General features: G+C 40.6%; 1 protein-coding gene across 1 annotated transcript in view; it reads left to right on the top strand.

The window, feature by feature from the left end:
- gbe1a (glucan (1,4-alpha-), branching enzyme 1a) overlaps positions 1–24,852 on the top strand; it is a gene marked incomplete at both ends in the record, with an annotated part of 163,175 nt that overhangs the window by 91,275 nt on the left and 47,048 nt on the right. The window contains 2 exons of the mRNA XM_081353888.1: positions 16,612–16,722; positions 16,884–17,055. Of these exons, the coding sequence (XP_081210014.1) occupies positions 16,612–16,722; positions 16,884–17,055 (283 nt within the window). The remainder of the gene's footprint in view (positions 1–16,611; positions 16,723–16,883; positions 17,056–24,852) is intronic.

Raw genomic sequence — 24,852 nt, forward strand, 5'->3', positions numbered from 1 at the left:
GATCATGTGACACTGAAGACTGGAGTAATGAGGAATCATAGGAATCACAGGAATAAATTACATTTTAAAATATATTAAAATAGACAACAGTAATTCTGAATTTTAATAATAAGTAACAATATTAATCTTTTTACTCTATTTTTAATCAAACAAATGTAGCCTTGGTGAGCATCATATGGCTTTAGTAAACTTACAACCATAACAACCTGTTTTATGGAACTTATGTTAGTTTTTGATTAAAGGAGAACTCCGGTCAATTTCACATTGAGCTAATTTTTTTGTAAATTTGGAGTGCTGTCAGTACAGAGAACAACGACAAAAATCGGTGTTGCCTACACCGTGTTATCCTCTTTTTAAAATTTGCACCCTGTTGACTTCAATGGGGCAAGTTTTAAACCTGCTTTTAGACTCTTAACATCCTTGATCTGTCATTACAAGTGCCCAGCCAATGTGAGTGATTCCTTCAGAGTGAACACGACTGCAGTAGATGTGAAAGATATGAATAAAAATGAAGTTAATTCGGCCAGCGCTCATACCTGTATTTAAATCCTGTTTTCGGTCGAAGTCTTGTCGAGTTCTCCACTGTTGCTTAGCTACCTATAATCACGCACAATCGACTACTATGGACTTCGGCCGAAAACAGGAAATAAATACAGGTATGTGCGCTGGCCGAATTAACTTCATTTTTATTCATATCTTTCACATCTACTGCAGTCAGATTCACCGTGTTCACTCTGAAGGAATAACTCACATTGGCTGTGCACTTGTAATGACACATCAAGGATGTTAAGAGGCTAAAAGCAGGTTTAAAACTTGCCCCATTGAAGTCAACAGGGTGCAAATTTTAAAAAGAGGATAACACGGTATAGGCAACACCGATTTTTGTCGTTGTTCTCTGTACTGACAGCACTCCAAATTTACAAAAAAATGAGCTCAATGTTAAAATTGACCGGAGTTCTCCTTTAAAGTCATACGGGTTTGGAACAATATGGGGGTGAGTAAATGAATTTTCATTTTCACTTTTCTTTTAATTCCTTGGCAAACTGCAGTAACCCATGTGTCTGTGACCCTCTTAGACAAAGAAATCCATGTCCACATTTCACCCCTCTGTGCCATAACTCTCTTTTCCACAATGAGGTGTTCAAAAGGGCAAACTCCCTCCTGATTTACTACTGAATTCCTCTTCTTTCTTGCTTTCTGTCTCTCTCTTCCTCCCCTCCTCTGTCACAAACAGAGTTAGGGCTTCTCAGCTGCGCGCTGCGCTGTGACGGAGGTCGGCTGAGCGTGGCTCGCTTGTGAAATTAAAATGTCCGCCGCTTTGAATCGATAATGCAGATGATGAACAGAGTGGAGGGAAACAGGAGGAGAAGAGGGCCACAGTCCGTAATGAAACCTCCCCAAAACCTAATGAAATCTTTAGAGATTTCCATAAAGAGAGCAGCTGTTCTCTTTCTCTCACTGTATTCGCTGATGAATACATTAATGTGTGGAATCAATGGGTTTATTAATGATGCAGTTTGATTCATGGGGTGGAGAGGAGAGCGGGAGTTCAGTCACACTTCCTAAAGAAGAGAAATGGAAATGAAGTTTTAACTTAAGAGCAGATTAGATCACAATGTGAGTGGGTTTCTGGTGGCCTGTAGTGAGAGGCAATGTCTGCTGCTCCCGGTTGGGTGGAGAGGTCAACTTTAACTGACACATATCATATGAGTGTGTGCATTACCACTTGAACTCACATTCCCACATATTTGTTTTCCATTTTATATTGTATGCGTAAATAGTATATATTGAGTATATATTTAATAATATTTCACTTTAATTTTTTAATATTTTACATTCTTATTTTATTTAAAATATATTGCAATAAAGTTTTGTTTTTTGTTCTGTGTTTTATAATTTTTTTTAAGTTGTTTTATTTTATTTTAGTCTTGTCTAGTCTATGGGGTATGAAATTGGAATATGAGACAAGACTTTAATATTTTGTTTTTAAATTACTGCATTTGCAAGTTATGTTTTTTTTTTTTTTTATTTGAGTTGAGGTTTTGTTCATGTTGCATTTTGTTGTGTTAAGTTGAGGTTTAGTTTTTTGTTTTGAGGTTGAGTTGAGGTTTTGTTGCATTTTTTGTGTTGAGTTGAAGTTTTGTTTTGTTTCATGATGCATTTTGTTGTGTTGAGTTGATGATTTGTTTTGTTCTTGTGTTAAGTTGAGGTTCTCTTTCAAGGGAACTCGAACCGTGTCGATAAGACACTTTGGGGAACGCCCTTAGCGTAGCGGCTCTGAAGCATGAATGAAACTAAGCCAATCTTGATTGGTGTTGCGTCATGACGTAACGTGTGATGGCATACACGGAAGCTACAAAGGGACCCGGCACACGGGGGGAGGGATGAGCGAGAATCGCTCCTCCGCGGACCCCTCAGGAAATCGATGTTTGTATCCAGCGTCAAGTGCGCTTCGGGACACATCGGTTTTCAGCGAATGCACGCTGCAGTGCCCGGCCAAAAGGATTGCGGCCAGGCAGTGTTCGCTTCCGCACATCGGAAACTGTTTTTCGATTATTCCCTGCCGGCCCTCCACTTCAGGGTGTCGAGAATGAAACCGAAAGAGCCTCCCCTCTGGGGAGCCCTCAGGAAATCGATGTCTGTATCCCGCCGTAAAGTGCGCTTCTGGATACATCGGTTTCCAGCAAATGCACGCTGCTCTGTCTGCCCCACAGGCTTGCGGTCAAGCAGCGCTCGTGTCTGCACATCAAGAATCATTTCGACCAAACCTTGCCGGAGAGCCGCTTCAGGGGATTGAGAACGAATCTCGTATAATACCCGAAATCAGTTTCGAGTGGCTGATTCCCTTAGTAGAATATTTCAAAGCATGGCAAGACCTGCCAAATATTTCTCCTTGGGTCCTGCACACAATGGGCAGATCGATTCCACCCAACGAAATTCAACGGGTTTGTGTGGAATGCAGCCGACCCAGTGCAGGGTCGGGTATTGAACCAGGAAGTAGGGCTTGCATAGACTAGTCGAGTAGTCGATAGATCGACTACTTCAACCACTAGTCGACACTGTCGGAAACAATCGACTACTCGAGCGTCCATTAACCATAAATGAATTAAAAATGGCGAACGTCACCAACAGACACCACACGTCAGATGTGTGGAAGTATTTCATCAAGGATGACTAAAATATTGTAATTGGCCAACTCTGCAAGAGGCCGTTCACATATTGCGTCTAAAAATGTGTGGAAAGCGAGGCCGTGCCGCTGTCTCCTACAAGCGCTTGCACTCCCATGGCGTCTGTCGTTGCTATGCAACCATGAACTGCGCTCTCCATGATGACAACGAAGAAGTATCAGCAAAGGATTAATTGATTTCTAGCCCTTGCATTAGCTTTACTACTAGACATATTTCTGGAGATGAGAAGGAAAAGCCCGCCTTGTACAGCTACGATCAGCTGTTCGGCCGAGCTTTCCATGGTGTTACAGAAAGGCCGAAGCTGATAGTTTTTTGTCACATGACCTGCGGTGCGCTTGAGGCATTCTGAAAAGTTGAGATGTTTTTATCTCGCCGCGGCATCGGCGCGCCTGGAAATACTAGCGCACCACGTTGCTTCCATTATGAGCACGCTCGCCGTGCGCCTACATTTGAAATAACGAACTTGAGCACGAAAAAGACGCGATATGTGAACGGCCCCGTCTGAAATGAAAGGCAAGAACAGCTTTATTTGGCTTTAGACTGTTACATGAAAATTTAAAAATGAAATGTCATAATTATAATGTTTTGAGAGTTTACTTATGTACAGTAATTGTTGCATTAGGCTATGCATTAATAAATGTTTATTGATAAGATCTAGCTATTTCATGTCTTTTCATTTACAGTAGCATGAACCACGAGTAGTCGAGTAACTCGAGTATTGTTTTGATAAGAAATTGACTAGCAGAAATCAGTAGTCATGCAACCCCTAACAGAAAGTAAACTCTCTGCTTGTAAAAGAGGCCATAAAGCAAGTTCCTCTGCCGGACAGGGAGTCCGGGTTCTACAGCCGCTACTTCATAGTTCCCAAGAAGGATGGAGGGTTGTGCCAACTTTAGATCTAAGGCATTTGAATCAGTCTCTGAGGAAATTCAGGTTCAAGATGCTCACTATTCCCATCAATGTGAGTCAGAACAAATCTGAGGATTGGTTTGTCACGATAGATCTAAGGGACGCATACTTCCACATATCCATCCTTCCATCTCACAGGAAGTTCCTGAGGTTCGCTTTCAGGGGCGAAGCATTCCAATATTGGGTTCTTCTGTTCGGCCTAGCTATGGATGCAGCTCTAGCTCCGCTGAGGCTTCAAAGGGGGTGTCAGGGTGCTAAATTATATTGACGACTGGCTTATTATGGCCCAGTCACAAGAGCTGGCAGTTCAGCATCGAGATGTCGTCCTTGCCCACATCCAGAGCCTGGGGTTGAGACTCAACACAAAAAAAAGCGTGTTGGCACCATCCCAGAGAACCACGTTCCTGGGAGTGGCATGGGACTCGGTCACGATGCGGGCACAATTGTCTCCTGCACGGATCGAGTCCATCCTGGCCACGGTGACCAGTATAAAGCTGGGCCAATCCATCACTGTAAAACATTTTCAGAGAGTGTTAGGGGTCATGGCAGCAGCGTCCAAGTCATTCCATTTGACCTGCTGCACATGAGGGCCATGCAGTGGTGGTTGAAAACCAAGGGGTTTTCCCCGAAGAGGAACCTGTTCCGCATGATCAGGGTTACACGCAGATGCCTTCGTTGGGTTTTTGGGCCCCATTGGGTTTGGATGCTATAGTACAGATGTGGCCAAGGCTACGCCTGTATGCTTTTCCCCCGATCGCTCTGCTCCCGGGAGTTCTGGAGAGGGTCTGTCGAGACTGGATCAGCCTACTTCTAGTTGCCCCGTACTGGCCGGCCCGGGTATGGTTTTCATTATAGCACTCCTGGCAGGCCAGCCTTGGCAGATTCCTCTGAGGAGTAGGAGATCTTCAGGTACTCTCTATATCTCATGGGTGCCTGGAGATTTCTCCAGGTGACATTAAGGCTATCTTGCATCCCAGACCGGGCAATGTGCCTAAGTGCCATTTAATGTGGCACGGCCTATGGTTCTGCAGGCTTTTCATCCTCCACCTCACGTAACGGCGGAGGTGTCCAGAGGTCTTCTTCATGGCTGAAGTCAGACCAGTTGCTGGTGTGCTTCGGGTTGCCCAAGAAGGGGCTTCCCGCTTCCAAACAGACCATCAGTAACTGGGTCGTTCAGGCTATCTCTAGGGTCTAATAGGTGTGCAGCTTGCCTCCACCTTTGGCTGTGAGGGCTCATTCAACCAGAGGCATGGCGTCCTCTAGAGCCCTCCTTTCAGGGGCCCCGATCCAAGAAGTGTGCGATGCAGCAGGATGGGCCACCCCTCATACTTTCATCAGATTCTATAGCCTGGACATTCTTTCTACGCCAGGCACTCTAGTGCTCTCGTCCTAAATGTGCCTGTGTGCAGCTTCACACTGGGACAGGCAGGGCTCGTTGTGGCATAGTGGGTACTCGTTCCCCAAAGTGTCTTATCGAAGCAGTTCGAGTTCCCTCGAAAGGGAACGTCTCCGGTTACGACTGTAACCCTTGTTCCCTGAGAAAGGGAATGAGAACAGCGTCCCTCCGCCACATCTTCCCCTCCCTGGGAGCAACTTGCTTCATCGCATAAGCTAATTCTGTTGTGTGCCGGCATCCCTTTGTAGCTTTCGTGTATGCCGTCACACACCAATCAAGATTGGCTTAGTTTCATTTATGCTTCAGAGCCGCTACACTAAGGGCGTTCCCCAAAGTATCTTATCGACGTAACCCGAGACGTTTTGTTTTGTTCATGATGCAGTTTTTGTGTTGAGTTGAGGATTGTTTTGTTCTTGTTATGTTAAGTTGAGGTTTTGTTTTGTTTGTGATGTTTTGTTCATGATGCTTTTCTGTTGTGTTGAGTTGAGGTTTTGTTTGGCCCGTGTTGTGCTTAGTGTTAAGTTGAGGTTTTGTTGTTTTGTTTTTGATGTTTTGTTTGTGATGTTTTGTTCATGATGCATTTCTGTTGTGTTGAGTTGAGGTTTTGTTTTGTTTGTGATGTTTTGTTCATGATGCATTTCTGTTGTGTTGAGTTGAGGTTTTGTTTTGCCAGTGTTGTGCTTAGTGTTAAGTTGAGGTTTTGTTGTTTTGTTTGTGATGTTTTGTTCATGATGCATTTCTGTTGTGTTGAGTTCAAGTTTTGCTTTGCCCGTGTTGTGTTTTGTTGAGGTTTTGTTTTGCTTGTTGTTCATGTTGTGTTGAGTTGAAGTTTTTTGTTTGTGTTGTGTTTTGTCAGAATCAAACTTGAGTGTTCACATAAACACTAACACACAATATCACAGAGACTGTACACTAACCACCAGCCCTAGTTTCTAACATAAATATTTTTTAATAGTTTAGATTGTCTACATAAGCCATTTTTGAGGTTCAATTGTATTTGTAAGAGTATTTTTATAAAATCATAAAATAGATTCAAAAACTGTTCCTGTCCAGCTTTTGATTGGTCAGTGCAGCCCTCCAGCTATGCTAAAATGTACAATATTTAGTACCAGCTATGACTCATCTCTTCATTACAATGGCTGCAGAGCACCCACAGAATAACGTGTTATTGTATTATCTTCTTTTATTCTAACGTTGTTAATGAAGTAATCATTAAGCAGTAAGGCCATCCACTGCTTGCCATGGCTAACATGGTTATATTCACAATACAGCACAAACTGTCCTTATTGCATGGTATGTATTACAGATATTGTTAACTACATGAGCACTTAATGTGGGTCTTTGCGAAAACATTTTAGTCCGTTATGAGCTTGATCTTTTTGTTAGTTTAGTTGTGAGTGTTTATTTATGCATATTTATTTACAAGTGCCAGTCTCCATGTATGTGTGAGCAATCTCTTGTGTTCTCTGGGAGGAAGAGGTCATGATGGCAAATAAAGCCATTGTGTGTAATTACCAGTGCTACTAGAAAACAGATTAAAATCCTTCTGGCCTCTCTGGCTAAAAGCACTCCACAACCCTTATTTGTTTAATTCATATCCTGGTGCTGAGCTCCATGTGGCTGTTGATTTGATTAATTTGCTTAAGCAAATTAACTCGAATTATCTAATACTTTTCCATTACCCCCACCCTCGTGCTTGTCTGCTCTCAAGAGGAACAATTAAAGCTCATCACGCATAATTGTGATGGGAAGTTGTTCTGATTTTGGCTTCCTCATTAGAGCATATTGGAGTTTTAGCTTCCGGTGGATGAATTATGTATCGATATACTTTTATTTCTCCTCCTGTGGTCTGAGAAGGAGAAATTTGAGAGGGAGATAAAAATGGAGAAAAGGGGAGGTAGGGTTTGATTATCGCTAAGGCAGATAACTCACTTTCTCTTCCCATCAGACTGAACTGAACTGCACTGATTGTGTGTTATTGCGGGGAGCTGTGTTTGCAGTAATTAAGTCAACGGTTGCACTTCCTGTTTGTTTTGTTAAATAGTTTTATGGGAACTATTGTAAACGTACGACGAGAGAAAAGAGGAAATGTTGTGCCAGCAGTACCATTTCAGTTTTGATTAGCCACTGAATGAGATGCATTAAGATGTGTGCCACAACGTGCGCCACAATTTCCAGAACGTTTAAACGGAAATTTTGTGACTAAGGTTACACTTTATTTCGATGGTCCACTTTAGACATTATACTAACTACTAGTCATTAGAGTATTAGTAGACTGTAGTAGATTAATATTAGACTATTTGGTGTTAGGGTTTGGATTAGTAGAATAAGTTGCTTATAGTCAGAATGTCTGTACATGACAGATGACAAAATTGTAACTGATAACAACTATACGTTATGGTTATCCTGTTAGTTAGAATATTGATAAAGGATATGTTGTTGTCAAGTAAGTTTAAACCAATATGAAATTGCATATTATTGTCCCTCATAACCGGTAGTATAACAAGCCTTTAGGCAGACTTAATTGTTATATGCCAGTTTGACATGACAAAAAACTACCCGTTAACATTCCCATTTGATTCCCATCTCAATGGCACTTGCTTGGCAGCTTTAGGATCCCCAGATTTGAACTCTGCCATCTTTGCTCATGCTCAGTTCTTCTTAATATATAAATTGTGACTGTTTTTTGAGAAGTCTTCACAGACAGCTGTCGTAAAGCTTTGTCTGAAGTGTATGTACTCATTCCTCCCTCTACTGGACAATTGAGGAATTACAGCTGCACATGACACTTTGCTTGTGCTTCAAAACACATTTGGTTTTCTCTTCTCTCTCCCTTTCTCTTATCTTCAATGTCTCTTTAGCAATTATATTTTATTTCATAGGCTTTAATGGCATAGTCATATTCAGTGTTGTCAGAGACATGACACAGCAGTAGTTTGCTTTCTGTATGATGCGTCAAGATGTGATGTTCTCACTGGGACACTAGATTGAGTCCAGCCAGCATTCATTCATTCCCTCATTCATTAATTCGTCCATTCGTTCATTCATTCACTCATTCATTCATTCATTCATTCATCCGCATCGTTATAATTTAGTTTTTATTGCTCATCATCATGATGAATGTTCTCATATACTGTACTTTTATTGTCTTTTCTATTAGTCTAGTCTAGTAATTATAATTAGACAGTATTTTTTAGAATAAATACACATTATCTGTTTTTTTTTAATAATTATTCATAAAACAACTTAAAATGTGCATTTTCAGAATAAAAACACATTTACTTAATTATGAATAAATTAATAAATAATTGAATTGTCATTATTATTATTATTATAAAATGAAAAAGTACATGCAAATATACAAATAAAAACGTATAATACATTTAATTAAATGTTTACTTATTTATTAATCATTTTTCAATTTAATTTGGCTTCCCAATTTAAGTTTCTAATTGAAGTTGTTGCTCAGTGTCCCCAAGGGAGGTTTTGTCAGATTTATCTCACTTAACTATAGTTAAATAAAACCTACACATACACATCAAGATTTTCTAAACTAGAAACATTTTCAAAAAATAAAATAATAAAATGAAATCCTCAGGAAAGTCAGAGAGTCCGAATATTGATTGGATTTGAAGGTGTTTAAAGACTTATTTAGTCTGTGTGTGCTTTGACCTTTTCGACCTCTGGGAGTTGGCCGGTCCTGTTGAGATGACACATCATCTATTGATTTGTCTATATGCTCTTGTTCTCCTCATAAACAGCTCCTCCATTTCAATCTGCCATTACAAATTTAAATTTAAAATACATGTATGATCTGCTAATGGTAACGTTTGCTTATACATACGGTACGTAATCTATAGTAGTAACGGCAAGGTCAAGCGATCAGATCCCAGGAAACACATAAACTGATAAAAATGCATGCATTGTACACTCTCTTGGAAAGAAGCATCAGGGTAGTTCATACGTTATGAGAAAAGATGACATATTCTTTTGAAAGAGCAAATGAACTGCTAAATGAGAGCAGAAACCCATTGAAAAGACAGATTACAGTCAGATCTCATCCTTGCTTCACAAAAGACTCTTCTCAGACTGCTGCTGTCTCTACATCTTCTAAGAATCTCTGCGTTAAAGCCATCCTACCGGGACTCGTGTTTCTAATCCTATCCTTACATCCCATGGCTCAGAGGCACTGACATCTCTCATTGCTGTTCAGCGTGGCATATTTATTTGAAGAATGTATTCGCGTTTTGAGGGCCTGCGAGAGTGAGAAACTTTGAGTTTCCAAAAGCAGTTTGTGGTTTCTGCCTCCATCTCTTCCACATCCCTTGTATTAGCATTTTTAACCCTGTCTCAAATATGGAAAAACTTACTTTTTATCACATAAAAGTGTCTTGTAAAAAGGGAGGAATGGTTTCAGAAAGGGAAACCACTTCGCTTTGAGATATCAGTTGCTGCTGCTCTTTTTCTTTTGTTGTTTTGCAGTATATTTGGAGTCCCTCTCTGTTCCTGTTCCTCTGTTGTTTATCTCTCTGTGTTTCATGTTGCTTATCGGTGTCTTCCAGTTTTTTGGCTTTACCACAAGTTCGCTTGCTGGACAAGGATTTTTTTTTTTTTATATATATATATATATATAACTGTCAGTTATTCCCTCCGCTTCTTCTTAATTTTTCTTTGTGTAGCTTATATTGAGAGGAAATGTGAGCCAAAGTTCTTGTCACATTCAGTGAACTGTAATGAATTATACAGCACAACACAACAAAGACAGCAGACAGGCAGACTGCAGCATATTTCAACTGGAAAGATCTTCACAGATTGCCTTTGTTAAGCAGTGTAAGTGTGCTGGCAGGGCATGTAACACACTGGCCTGATACACTCCCTCCACAGGAAACCGTTCCGTTCTTTTGATTTGATCTTTTTAAAAAGAAGAAAAATAAACATGGCTTCTTGCTTTGACTTTGAATATATGTGATTCAAACTTCTGACAAGGAAAGGAAACTTTTCTGTGCCAAACTCTTTGACTCTCGCATGAAACATACTTCATAATGATGTTATCACATTTAATGAGATTTTTCATCTGTAAATTACAATTGTAAACATTTATTCACTCTCATGTAGTTTCAAATGTGTATGTAATGAAGCTATTAAGTGAAATGTCCAAGTTGCTCATTTACAATGAAAGTGAATGGGGACAGCAGCTATCAAGCAAGATTTTAAGTGAATGGCTTTAATTTCTCTCGGTTCCTCACAGAAATCTATCGAATGGCTTTAGAAGTCTTGGGCCACTTTTATTGTACTTTTTTGTCATTTTTACAGTTTGATGGACACAATCCCCATTCGCTTTCATTGTATGCCCTCATAAGAGTGGAGGTTCGTTATTGGAATTTATGATTCCATGAAGAACATTTAATATCCATGGAAACTTTACACTGCACAAAATGTTATTTAGATTATTAAAATGTTCTTCACATTAAGAAAAAAACTAAATATTATTTTAAGAACTGTTTACTGAAAGGTTCTTTAGGGAACCCAAAAAAAATGGTTCTTTTATGGCATCACTGCAAAAATCCCCCTAATGGAATCCCTGTGGAAGTGTGGAAAATTTCAGATTGAACTTTCTAACCTATGTGTTCCATGGAATAAAGAACGTTTCGTTTACGTTTGTAACCCTCCTTCCCTGAAGGAGGGAACGGAGACGTTAAGTCACAACTAAACTGACGAAGTGGGATTTCGCTGAGAGCCCAATCACCTTCTAGTATAAACTAAACGAGCCAATGGACATTGGTGTGCGAGTTTTGCATCGCACACCCCGTCCCACTAAACAGGTATGAATGGAAGCGCGCTTGCATCGCACATTCAAGTTTTCAGTTGAGTATCCGTATCCGGTCTTTAGGAGGGGAATGGCGCTGCAAGCGAGACACCGAGCGTGTCCCTAATGTTTACTGGCTACTTGTTGCGAGTACACGGGAGGACTCTGGATCTACACAAATAATTATAAAATCTTGCAAACGTGTTGGGTGTCGCCCAGATGTCTGCAGATGTCTAGGAACTTGATGATCAGGTCATACCTTCCCACAGATTTACCATCTACTGCCTCGTGATGTGCGCAATAGTGGCAACAAACATTTTCAGGGTGGAGGAAGACAGCCTTCACTCCAGCCCTTCCTGCAGGAAGTAAAGCACAGCTCTGATTGGGCATCTCCAGGGGTCTTTTCAGTGAGAAAAGTACCACTTGACGAACAGGTTCAACTTCAAGACAAAAGTGCCTCATAGAGGGCGCTCTCGCCGAAGTTATGGTGTCTACCACCGCCTGGAGTAGATCACTCAAGTCCTCCACGTCCCATCTAGAGACCACACGTGGAGACTCCAGAGGTCTGGATGCGGGTGCCATTGGGTGCCCCGTCTCTGAGAAAGCAGGTCCTTCCTCTGAGGAATGCGCCAGGGAGCTTGAGTTTCAGGAACCAGGTCAGGTTGGGCCAGTACGGAGCAACTAGCAAGACCTGACTTTGCAAAGTGTCTGTGTGAGTAGGCTTACTGGGGTAAACCATCAGGGGATAGTCTCCATTCTCCCAGAAGCGTAGGCTGACGTGAGAGCTCATCGGCTGCACAATTGAGCACGCCCGGAATATGAATGTCACGAAACAAACTCAGATGCTTCTGACTCCAGAGGAGATGGTGGGCGAGTTGCGACATGTGATGGGAGCGTAGACCTCCTTGATGTACGCAGCGGCCGCAGGGCTGTCCGTTCGGTCCAGTACGTGCTTGCCTCGTAGCGGCGATTTGAAGCGGCATAGCACAAGCTTTACTGTTAGCAACTCGAGGCAGTTGATGTGCCAATGCAGTTTTGGGACTGCATGCACATTGTACGTGGCACTCCAGCTGGTGGTGGAGGCATCCGTGGAGACAACAGCATGTCTGGACACTTGTTCTGGGGGAACTCCTGCCCATAGAAACGAAAGGTCTGACCATGGGCTGAAGGTTTGGTGCCATCTCGGGACTTGGCTGTGAAGCCATTGTTGAAGCAGCCTCATATGAAGCAATCTGAGCGTCGTTACTGCGGCTGCGGATGCCATATGCCCCAGGAGCCTCTGAAAAAGTTTCAGTGGGGCCGCCGTCCTGCCCTTGATCGAGTTCAGGCATTTCAGCACTGACTGAGCACGTTCTTGCGTGAGGCGTGCTGTCAGGTTGACTGAGTCCAACTCCACACCGATAAAAGAGATCCTCTGCACGAGTTCACTCTTTTCACAGTTGACCCCAACCCCCAGATGGATTGAATGTGTGATGCAAGACCGCAACCATTAATATCCACTTACAGGGCGGGGTTAGCAATGCAAATCTTATATGCTATTGTCCATTGGCTCGTTTAGTTTACACTCTAAGGCAGGGATGGGCAACTTCGGTCCTGGAGGGCCACTGTCCTACAGAGTTTAGCTTCAACCCTAATCAAACACACCTGAACAAGCTAATCAAGATCCTCAGGATTACTAGAAAATTACAGGCAGGTGATTTTTTTCAGGGTTGGAGCTAAACTCTGTAGGACAGTGGCCCTCCAGGACTGAAGTTGCCCATCCCTGCTCTAAGGTGATTGGGCTCTCAGGCGAGATCCCAATTCGTCAGTTCATTTCTGACTTAACATCGAACGTGACTGACTGAAAGGGAAAGTCAAACTGTATGGGTGAACATTAAATGAAAAATAGTTTTTATATTTCAGTGAACTATTCCTTTAAAATTTAAAGTATGGATTAATAACAGACAAATTGAAGATATTTATTTTTAGTTATGTTTATGAACATGTTCCACAAATGTGTATGTATATTGAACATTTTGTTATGTTGGACTACCCTCTGTCCTCTACTGTATCACATATGCATGCATGAATTATCGTGCTTGTTAAAAGGGCAAAATCATAAACCATAACCTCGTAACAAAGGTTCTAATTAAATATATAAACAACTTTCTGCAACTGTGTAAATCAGTTTGAAAACTAACACAAATCTGAAAGTGACTTTATGTGAGTATAAGTCATTTTTGTTTTGTTTTCCATGCATGGTCACCGCTCCTTTATGATACAAGGGCAACGAGGCAGTAAAACCATTAATGAATGTGCTGTCCCTCTCTAGCTTGTGATTAATGCTGTCTTTTAGTTTTATGGGATTCTTCTTTGAGGAAACGTTCTTGAACATCAAGATCAGTGGTCAGGATTTACAGCTCATTATCAAATACATATATTGATATTCAGTAAGAAAACAATTTAAGATAGGTCTTGGAATTGGATTGTTTAAAAAAAAAAGTGCATTTCATACCAGAATGTAGTTAGACAAATTTTTCTGGCTTTTGGTAATTTGGCTTTTGATTAACATTAACAAATAATTTCAGAGGCAGAGCAAACCATTACATTTTATGAAAGATTACGGAGACATATTTTTATTTGGAATTATATGCACTGATGAATCAAGGACAATAAAAATAGGGACTTGTTAAGAAGGTAAATAGAGTAAATTTTAAATTCATGTTGACTTTAAATGGCAACATGTCCAAGTTTGGGCATTAATAATAGCTACTAGAAAAAACAAAGCATACAAGCCATCATAAACTTAAAAAGCAAGAGCTACAGGAAGGAAAATAAAGAGATTAAAAGAATGAAGAGAAAAAGCATAGGACTGTTTTCTCTACAGCAAAGCCCCAAGCGAGAGACGATGTGGGAGACTCTTTTAATCTCAGTGAGAACTTAAAAAAAAAAAAAAAAAAAAACATGAAAATGTGAAAGAAAAGACAAGCAAAAACAACCAACTGTTAAAATGTCACCACTGCATCAATGCATCTCTCCTCAAAGGAGCCCGATCCCATCACAGGCTTCGTCCTCTATCTGTAAATCGCATTGCTGCTAATGACAGAGGGAGAGTCAGTCCCATCAGGGAGAGCTGGGAACGGTCCTATTAAGGAGAAAAAGTACTGTTTAAACCGAGAAGTTTCAGAGGAGCAGTTGTGAAAATGTAAGTGGAAGATGTCTCCCCTTCCACTGACAGAATGAGAAAGCGGGAGAGAGATGGAACAGATAGAGAGTGGGAGGCTAGGAGAAAGAGTAGATGGCAGGGCACAGACGCATTGATTGGCTCCAGCTCGCCCGTGGGCTCTGTCGATTGTGCCCCCTCTTAAAAGGTTGCAGTGTTATTAAAAGGTTTCCTTTATCTGTCCGTCACCCTTCTGCTCTAATGATGGTGAGCGGGAGAGGAGGAGCGGAGAGAGATGGGTCTGTCAGAGTTACTTCCTTCCTGTCTCTTTGCTCCCTGCAGTAATTCCCTCCACAGCTGTGCTAACATCCTACTGATGTTACATACTGTGTGTGCCATTAATAGATGATTATTTGTGATAAAAACCTATGATTCTAATCTTTATTATGAAGTATACACTGCTGGAATAAAAAAAATGTAATAATGTTTTTTGCATATTGCTGGTTTGGCTGGTTTTCTAGCGTTTGTTGGTGTCTGTTGAGGCAGTGTGAACATAATAGTTATTTTTCATAAAATTGTTTGTTGGCATTTGTCTGTGTGGTGTGAATTGGTCTTTAAAAGCAGCTAAACAGACCTACCTACCTAACTAACTAACTAGCATGACCAGGCTGGTAGAGCAGCTAGAACATCTGAAGACCAGATTCCCAACCTATTAGTTTAGTCTGTTTTGCTTTTTTGTATATGGTGTCCCAGGGTGACCAACTGACAAGTTTCCAAAACCCCTTTAAAACCAGCTAAAAACATACTAACTTTACCAGCTTGACCAGGCTGGGAAGCTGATGTTCAGATGGCCTAGCAGGTTTCCAAGTGACCAGTGGCTGACCAGCAGAGAAATGGCCAAACCCCCTCTAAAGCAGGCATTTCAGACCTGCCTAACTCTTTAGGCTGGTTTAAGCAGTATTTTTCCCACAAGGTCAATCCAGGGAACATTATGAATTATTAACAACTTTTTCTATGACCTTCTCTCTCTTTGTCTGTTTGTCCTCACCCCCTCACCTTATACTTTCAAACAAACTCTAAACAAACACCAGCCTCCTGACTAGCTATCAGTATGCTCTGAAATGTTTATAAGATTAAATGATGTGCCAAATGAATATGCTCAACAGGGGGAAAAATATCCAGAGGTAAATACTCATAATCAGAAACAGGTGTCTCGCAGCAAGCAGGTGTTTGTGTTCGTTAAAGAGAGTTCGAGCAGTACAGAGACTTTTATCCTGTGTTCTGTCACAGGGTGCCAGACTCACTCTACTATCCAGCTGTGCTCGTTGACCCTTGGCCACTCAAATCGTGTCCGATCAACACAGAGCACTTGCAAGCTAGAAACAGTTTGGTAGGTCACCTTTTGAGAACAGAACTTTCATCCTTGGGTTCGACTTTTTTGAATTGTGAGCTCATTCTCAAATAAGTCATTAGAGGACAACGTAGAGCACTGATCCGGTCAATGACCTGAATACTGCTCCACTGAGTCCAAACATAGCCATCGACCCACTCCTGCAGAGTGCGCCAAATCACCGACACAGAACTATGGTCGGTATTGGCAAAGTCAATGGGATTCACCAGCTCTGACCATTAATGTGGTCAATGAGCCAGTCTTCCACTAAATACAGATTCTGCTTCAAAAAAGGCTGTTCCAAAACACGGGACATGGGAAAGACAGAGGCCAGGGGATGGCCATCCGAATGCAGGGCGCCAATCTGGGATTTCACACATGAAGGATTCCACACCTGGTCTGTAGAGGACTCTTAGGCTATTGAGCTTGCTACTTTGAGTTTTGTCCCGAGTTGACTCGCAGATGCAGCTCTGACCTCAACTTGACACTGTAACAAAAAACGAGCAACCCGAGGGGTCTGCCTGTCATTTCCCATTCAAAGACTCATGTATCCTACCCCAACTGATTCAGCTTTCAATCTTTCATGCAAGTGCAGAGGATTTTGCACGCAAGTGCCGTGGTCAAACTCTGTGGGTTCAAATTTAGCTTAGAACCTAATTATGTGGTTCTTAATTTTGTTCTTTTCATCCACATATTGTTGATTTTGTAGGAAATAATAACTGAATAGGACTTGTTAGTGAACTCTTTGTGCCTTTTTGTTTGCTTAATTTTTTATCAAAGGTCCTTAAGGAAGTTTGGGATGAGGACTGGGATTTGGGGAACATTGTCTACACTCTGACCAATAGAAGGAGAGGGGAGGCATCTGTCACTTATGCTGAGAGCCATGACCAGGTTAGTAATTTGTAAATTTTATAAAAGATTTAGCAGAACCTTCCTTTCTGCACCAGACAGACGATGATCAACAGTTTTGCTGGTCACCATTCAAAAACACTTTGGTGTAACTGAAATGTTTACAAGGTTGCACATGCTCACATCTCTATGCTTGTTGTCAGGCGTTGGTTGGGGACAAGTCACTGGCGTTTTGGCTGATGGACAAAGAGATGTACACCAACATGAGTGCTCTTAATGCCATGACGCCCGTTATAGACCGTGGCATCCAGCTGCATAAACTCATCCGTCTCCTCACTCACAGTCTTGGAGGGGAGGGCTACCTCAACTTTATCGGTGAGTCTCCTTGGAAACCAGTTTTGCTAGATACTTGATGCTTTGCTGTAATATGCCTCCACTGAGGAAGAGGAAGTGGGTTTGCTGCCGTTCTTGGCAGGCATAAACAAGTTTTGTAGTGGTTAGGCATATTGAGGTAGTCTAAGCGTTTGTGCTGATCATATATTTTTTTAATCTTCCTCATAAGAATTTTACTGAATGGATTTCAAATGGTTAGGTCCAAATATTGGTGTCATTGCAATTGGCATTTCAAATAAAAAAATGGATATTTATACATTTCTGTGCTTATCACTTTATAAAATAATATACTATCTCATACTCTTGTCCAACAGAATGTGTTACGTTCTAAAGCCAGAGCCAGTTCTTGGCCAGGCGAACTGGAGCCTGGCCCGAAATGTCTGCGTGTTTCCACAGAAATGAACAGTGACATAATGCTGCTATGTTGTTTACCTGACTATAACCAGTGTAAAAACAAACACTGCATGTCTCAGTGTTTGTTTAGGTATGCGGCACTGGCATGTTGTGCATTTCACAGTACCAGGAGTGATTTTAATATTTAGAAATACAGAAGAATGTTGCACAATATTAATACATTTCTCAACAAGACCACCATCAGTGGTATCAGACTAGTGGCCTAAAAGAATGCAAAGTAAGTCTGTACACACATCACAACACAAGAAAAGAAACTATGCTCAGTTGTGCCGGTCCTGAGGCTGTAAAAGATTGCTGTCTAGATGAGTAAAGATGTCTTTCATTACAAGCGCACTCCTCTTCTATCAAACACATAAAAGCATTTTACTTTGTCTGCTCATCCATGTCGGTGCAACAGTACTAAAAACAGTAATATGTCCAAAGGTCACCATTTTTGAATCTCTCCATCTGCAAATAGTAGGCACTTCGGTATAATTGCACACAAAGGCGAGTGGTAGAGCACATTCAAAGAGGAAAAAAAGGAAAATATGCCTGACACTTGAAACAGTCAAGGCCAAACACAAACAGCATTGCCATCAGATCGATGGCGAGGCAGTCATTTAGCCCGTGTTGAGCGAGAACAAATTGTTCAAGCAAAAGAATCAATCCGACATGTCAAGCCTAAAGCTCCTCATCCTCGAAAATTCCTCTTAACTCAAAGTGAGAGAAAGGCCAGAGCTAGAAAAAAAAAATTGTGAACATGGAAGAGGACATACCTGCATTTTAAGTGAAAATTGTTTCCATAACATCAAAACTTTGCTCTTTTTGGAAGGCCCAGGATTTTGTGTGCTCATCGTTATATATGCTGTGCTCACTGTGGATATACAGTACATGACGTTACATAAACTAAACCGCTTAACTATAGTTGACATTTTTTTCCATGATGATGAAATGAAAGAAAAGCAGAACATTGTATTTTCTTTTTAGTAACTGAATTATGAACTAGTGTAAACTGTGTAAAGAAGCACTTGGTTGAACAGAGCGAGTTTGTCCTGGCTGTGCAGGTGTAAGACTAGACTGCACTCCTTCTCAAATCAATGCTCAGTTTTGCTCAAATCCATCCACACAAACACATTGATCTCTCTCCCCACTAACGCTGTTAATTAGCATGCTGCGGCTACATCATCTCCTGCACCAGCCGACACGCTAGCACAGCTCTGTAAATATTCCAGCCTGCTTCTGAGGTCGCTGTTTGAATCGTGAAAGCTCCTTCAGGCGTTGCAGATTAACATCCGTTGGTTCATGGAGATGGTTATGGTGCACGTCCATTCCTCTCTGCCCTCTTTCTCTCCGGATCATTGTGCTATTGGACATTGATGTTAGCACTGTTCCTCCTCTGATTAGTAGTTCTCTCTCACTGACTTTGGCTCCTCTCCTAGGAACTAGAGAACTGATCAGAAATCGTTATGCATGTCTGCCTCTGCTGTTTGTTATTACAACCATCATTGCAGGTTGCTGTTATTTAGGCTGTGCATGTGCATACATGAGCTTAATTGGGATTTTGGAGGTGGGGAGGAACATTACGATCTGGTGGTGATCGTGGTGCCCTGATAAAGTACTGTATGTTTTCAGAAGTACAATAACACTACAATATTTTCTCTCTTAAACAGCTCATTTCTTATTCCCAACATGCCAGCAGAGCAAATAATCCACGAATATAAATCTGCTATCTGCGCACACCCAAGGATTCGGGGTTAGCGTGAAAAAAAAAAAGAGAAAGTTTCAAGTTAAAAGGAGGTTAAATAAAAACAAGAAAGAATCATCCTGTCACTGGTGTATGTGGAAGAAGCAGGAAAACACCAGTCCTGATTAATAGAAATTTCAGCAGGAGATCAGAGAAGCATTAGCCTGACAGCGCGGAGGCTGCCAGACAAGGCCTGAGAAGCACACAGGAAGGCAATATGCCTGAAGAGGCTTTAATTGAATTTGAAAGGGGTGCCATTTTCTTTGCGCAGTGAAAGAGTTTCATTTGTGGGCGGGAAGCGTGGGCCTGTATTTATTTATTTACTCACTGTTTCAAGTGCCTCTTCAGTCTTTTCCAATGGAACAGGGTAGTTCGAGAACTCAGAAACAGGGAACAAAACGTGCTTTTTCCGCTCTTCTGTTTGTTTCGGATATCTCTTGTTAATTTGACTGCTCTTGCAGTTGTCCTTTTGTTTTACAAACATCAAGTTCTGTTCCTGCTGGTTCACTAGCAAGAACTTTTGTAGATTGATTTGACAAAAAACCTTGTGGGAAACCCAATTTAGGAGCTCTTATTTCTGTGTATCATTGATGTAAATGTGACTAACCTTGAAAACAATTTGCATTACTCATGAACTTGAAGCTGAAGTGAATATTAACTATTGACCAGAAAGTGTCCAAACACTTTCTTTTTTGTGAAATATTTGGCTTGAAGTGTGCTTTGCAGTCTTTCCTTAAAATAAATGCCACTTTATGTGATATTTTGGTATTTACTACAATGGCATATGTGCATTTTAAGGGTGTCGTAAGTATCCAAACACATTTTTGGGCCAGTGTGTGTTATTTGATTTGTGGTGAAGTAAAAGTTTGCTCCTACTGGAAGTTATTCCTCCTATTAGACAGACTCCTATTCCTCCTAATTAAGACAGGAAGATGCAGACGGCAAGCAAATTGCACACTAAACAAAAGCAGCCAGACACACAGACTGTATTTAAAAGCACCCAGCTAAAGTTGGCTCCAGGTTATTAAGACAGAAGTTTGGAGTGTTATGTTGGCAGAGGTCTTACCCAGCATTCTTAACAGGGAAACCACAAGGTCGCAGCCTTTGTGATGCAAAAGAGTCTTGATCTTGTTGTTTTGTTGTCTGAATGCCCCTCTTGTGACTATCACAAACTTAATGCAGAAAGTAACTTTTTGTATGTATAAGCATATTGTTTTGTATAAAGGTATAAAATTAGCATATACTTGCCAAGGCAAACGCTATTTCTGTCAGCACCAATATCGTCGAATACGATTGACAATTAGCATACAGTTTGGATTGGTTGGTTGGTCAGTTTTGAACTCCATGTGCATCCATGCAGCCTAGCATGGATAAGAGCTGGGAGAGCAGCAATAAAAAAAACCCTTAGGGTAAACAGAACAGAACCAACATGAATGTATTGCAGATATAATTAATTCAAGATTTTAAAGTACAACATAATTCGAGAATTTATTCTGATTCAAGGGGAATCAGAATGCCAAATCCTGACTGACGAGAGGGGGAGCTGGGGATGGAGGTGGGTAATTAGCTCCTGCGAAACACAATAGCTCCTGATAATACTGAAGGAGCTTATACAGTGATAGGCGTCATATTCCTATAGGTAGACGTGGATCAGCTGAGAGTCAGCTGATGCAAGCTTGACTAATGTGACCTGCCAGAACTGACACCACGCTTGATTATTATTGCTTATACTTCCGGATTTAAGTGAGTGTGCTATGACATTTGACTGGTGACTGGACTTAAGATGGTTACCTGGTGGATGATAAAATTGCCATAAAAACCAGAAGAAGGGACCCTGGGTGAACTCTTTAGAAGTATGAAGTGACACAAACTAAACTGCTTAACTATTTTTTACTTTTTTTTTCTGTGATGATGCAATGAAAGAAAAACTGGGGGGGAGGGGGTAAATAAATAAATAAATTTTTATATTCAACTGAATTTGGTTTCCAGATACACTTGACTGATCATAGTATCCTACAGAGCCAATTAGATGTGTGAAGGAAGTTAGAAGCGTACAATTAATTACCTGTTGTTTTGAGAGGTAATTCAAACATAACAGGTAGCTTTGAATTAGGTTAATTATAGCTGGCTGAAAATGCAATTTCTCATGAAGTCACACTTCATTTAATCACATACAGTACATTAAATATTCCTCTCCTTACATGGATTGAAAAATGCCTGTCATTCTCTGAACACACATTGTACTGTTTGAGCTCTACATGTCCATGTGTTTGTTTGTTTTATTTGTTTTATTCTCAGACCATAATCCAGATTGAGTCTCATCTTTTAGTCCTGGCTCTGCTAGGGCCGCATACAAGTCACATTATCTTTAACAGTGAAGGCAAGAGCTTCTCTCTTTGACTTCAAATTGACACTGAACTCAAAGACCATCTAATCTCCACCTTGCAGCTTGTTACACTTGAAAGAGATGGAGAGCTAAAAAGAAGTCCATTTCTTATTTATGGGTTCATTTGGAGGGCTTTTCATGCAAACTATTTAAATCCCATTGCAGCTCACCAGGATCTTTGGCCTCACGCTATAGTAACCAAAGAGAAACTTGACTTCAAACATCACTACACGTCAGATCAGATTATTGGCTTAGTGGAATCTTAAAAGGGAAGTGTGTGTGTGTGCGTACACGCTTTTTGTGTGGTTATTTAAGGCCAGACTGCCTAATCAAAAATTAAAATGGTATGCTTACTTTAATTGACAAATCTGACTCTGTCCTATTCAGAAGGTCTCAGTGGGGAATCCGCATGGTCATGGCCTGATGTTTTTGATCTTGCTGTTTTTGTTGTCTTAATGCACTCTTGTGACTCTTACAATTGAATGCAAAATATGACGACTTGTATGTATCAGCATTTTGTAAAGTGGTAAAATTAGGATATTTAGTGGTGCTTGCTAAGGCAAACACTATTTCTGCTGCTCCATTCATACAGGATTTGGACTTGGACTTTTTGCACAATTTGAGCTATTGACAATTTGACATGAATGAGACCTGAAATTGTGTGAATTTTCAAGGAGAAGTGTGTTGTTTCTTTTCTCAATGGTCGATTCTTATCGATTTTCAACTGAACAGCCAAAAAAGTCCATAGACTTGCTCTGCAAAGACATAAGACCTACATTTTTTTTTATTTGAAAGAAATTAATTTTCTTAATCAGCAAGGATGCATTAAATTGATCAAAAGTAGCTGTAAAGATGTTTACATTGTTAAAATAAAAATCTATAAATTCTGTAAAAAAAATTTTTATTTGAAATACATTATTTTGAACATTCTATTCATCAAAAGAACCTTAAAAAACTTATCCACAAAAATATGAAGCAGAATTTTTTTTTAGCATTGATAATGTCAAATTGATAATAAAATCTGTTTCTTGAGCACCAATTCAGCTTTGCCATCATATGAATGAGTTACATTTTAAAATATATTCTAATAGATAACGGTGATTTAAATTTGGAATAATATTTCACAGTTTTACTGTATTTTAGATCAAATAAATGCAGACTTGGTGAGCAGAAGAGACAAAAAAATAAATAAAAAATCTTCCTGACCCCAAATTTTGATCAGTAGAGCATAAACCTTCGAACTTCAATTTTTTTGTGTTTTTTTTTTAACATTGCATTGTCAAACCAACATTAAATGTTTGTCTTGACAGTCTTTGCTTTTTAGTTAAACATGAGTTATATAAATATCCTAAAATTTTCTTAGAATTCTTACAATGTCAAATTGCAATTCTGCATCCTGTTTTTTGCCTCAATTGAAATTCTCAGTTCAATACTTAAAACTACTCGACAGCCGCCTATAACACACTAAGCAAAACTACTCAGAAGAACACCTTAGTAACCACACAGTATCAATATCCTGGCTGTTGCATGGGTGAGTTTTGCCTGGGCATTTTCTTCAGAAAATGTAAAATTCTACTTGTGCTTCTGTAACTTTTTCAATCTCTGGATTTGTAGCATTTGCTGCTGGCTGTAAGAATTTTTTTTTTAGCTTTTAACCTGCACCTCGACAGCAGCAGTCCTTCTGGCCTTGAAGAAATCCATCTCCCTTGTATGTTGCCATGTTATTGCTCCCATATTGATCTAACCTTCGAAAGATACGGTCTGACACCTTTTACCTGTCAGTCAACCAGTGGCTTGAAGTCAGCTTCATATATCTCTCAAAAAAACTCATGCATACAACTGCAGAATTTTGCACAACACAGGCAGTGCATCTATAGTAACTTCACACATGGCCACCGTAATTTACTTTCATTCGGGATATCCATTCCACCGACAAACATCGGGATCTGTTCGCCTAATGCCCTTTTCAAAGCTTTCCCATAACTTCCAGGGGTACAGTGAGCAGTGAATAATTTAGGATTATCTTAATATATGTGCAGGGAGAGAACAGTGGACGTCCCTTATCGTTGTGTCTGTATTCAGTGCATGGGGTGGCACGATAAGGCTCATGACGGAGGTGACAGGGGCCATAAGAGAGACAAAGTGTCTCGTCATCTTCACTTTCTTCGTTTAATTATGGAGTCTGAGCTGTCACGGTTCTTTGTGCGAGCGTTTCCCACTTTCTGCACTGCTAGCCTATGATCTGTCTCTCTCCAGTTGACACATGATATGACTCTATCAGAATTATTTGCCGCAGAAGGTCCCCGTGCACGTTAAGTAAAGTTCAAGTGGAAGCTGAGGGATTTGATTGCTGTGATATACTCTCTCTCTCTTTCTTTCCCCCCTTTTTATTTCTTCTTCCTGTCATGGATCCTTTAATGTCTCAATGTCCTTTTTTTGCAGCTTTTTTTTTTTTTATATATATTCTTTTTTTCTTTTCTTTTTTTACATAATATAGGCCTGCTGGGGCCGGTTGCATAAACCTCTAAGACTAGTCTTACAAGTTAGACATAAAAAAATTCTTTAAAACTGTTCAAAGCTTTTTTAAATCAGTTACATAAAAACATAGATTGGCCTAATTTAAGACCGGAAAGCAAGACTGGCTGCCCCTGACTAACTCCTAGTGGGTACTAGAATTTAAGACACTGTCTTAACATAATGGCTATGTTTATTTAACTGGCCCCTGGTTTCACGGACAAGGCTTAGATTAAGCCAGGATTAGGCCTTAGTTAAAATTTGATAAATATACCTTAGAAAAAAACATTACTGGTGTGCATCTTGAAACAAAACAATGGCACTGGCATATTTTAAGATATTTCAGTGCAAGTTGCTTTCAGTTAGAACAGTTTAAAAATGCATTTTAGTCTGGGACTAGGCTTAAGCCTTGTCTGTGAAACGTCTCGGTTACATATGGTAACCCTCTTTCCCTGAGGGAGGGAACGGAGACGTACGTCGTGGTGAACGACGAATAGGAATCTCGCTAGAGAGGCCAATCTACTTCGAGTGAAACTAAACGAGCCAATGCATATTGGCGTGCAATCATTTGCATCAGCTGTGCAGCCTCGCAGCGCGGGTATTTAACGAGCAGCTGGTGTGATTGCACTTCAGTTTTTTGCTGAGGAGCCGAGCCGGTGAGCTGGCTGCCCCGGCGGGTCGCAGCAGATGTGGCGACGGGACGTACGTCTCCGTTCCCTCCCTCAGGGAACGAGGGTTACCA

This window comes from Scardinius erythrophthalmus (genome assembly GCF_964197995.2).
Source record: "Scardinius erythrophthalmus genome assembly, chromosome: 23".
Taxonomy (NCBI): domain Eukaryota; kingdom Metazoa; phylum Chordata; class Actinopteri; order Cypriniformes; family Leuciscidae; genus Scardinius; species Scardinius erythrophthalmus.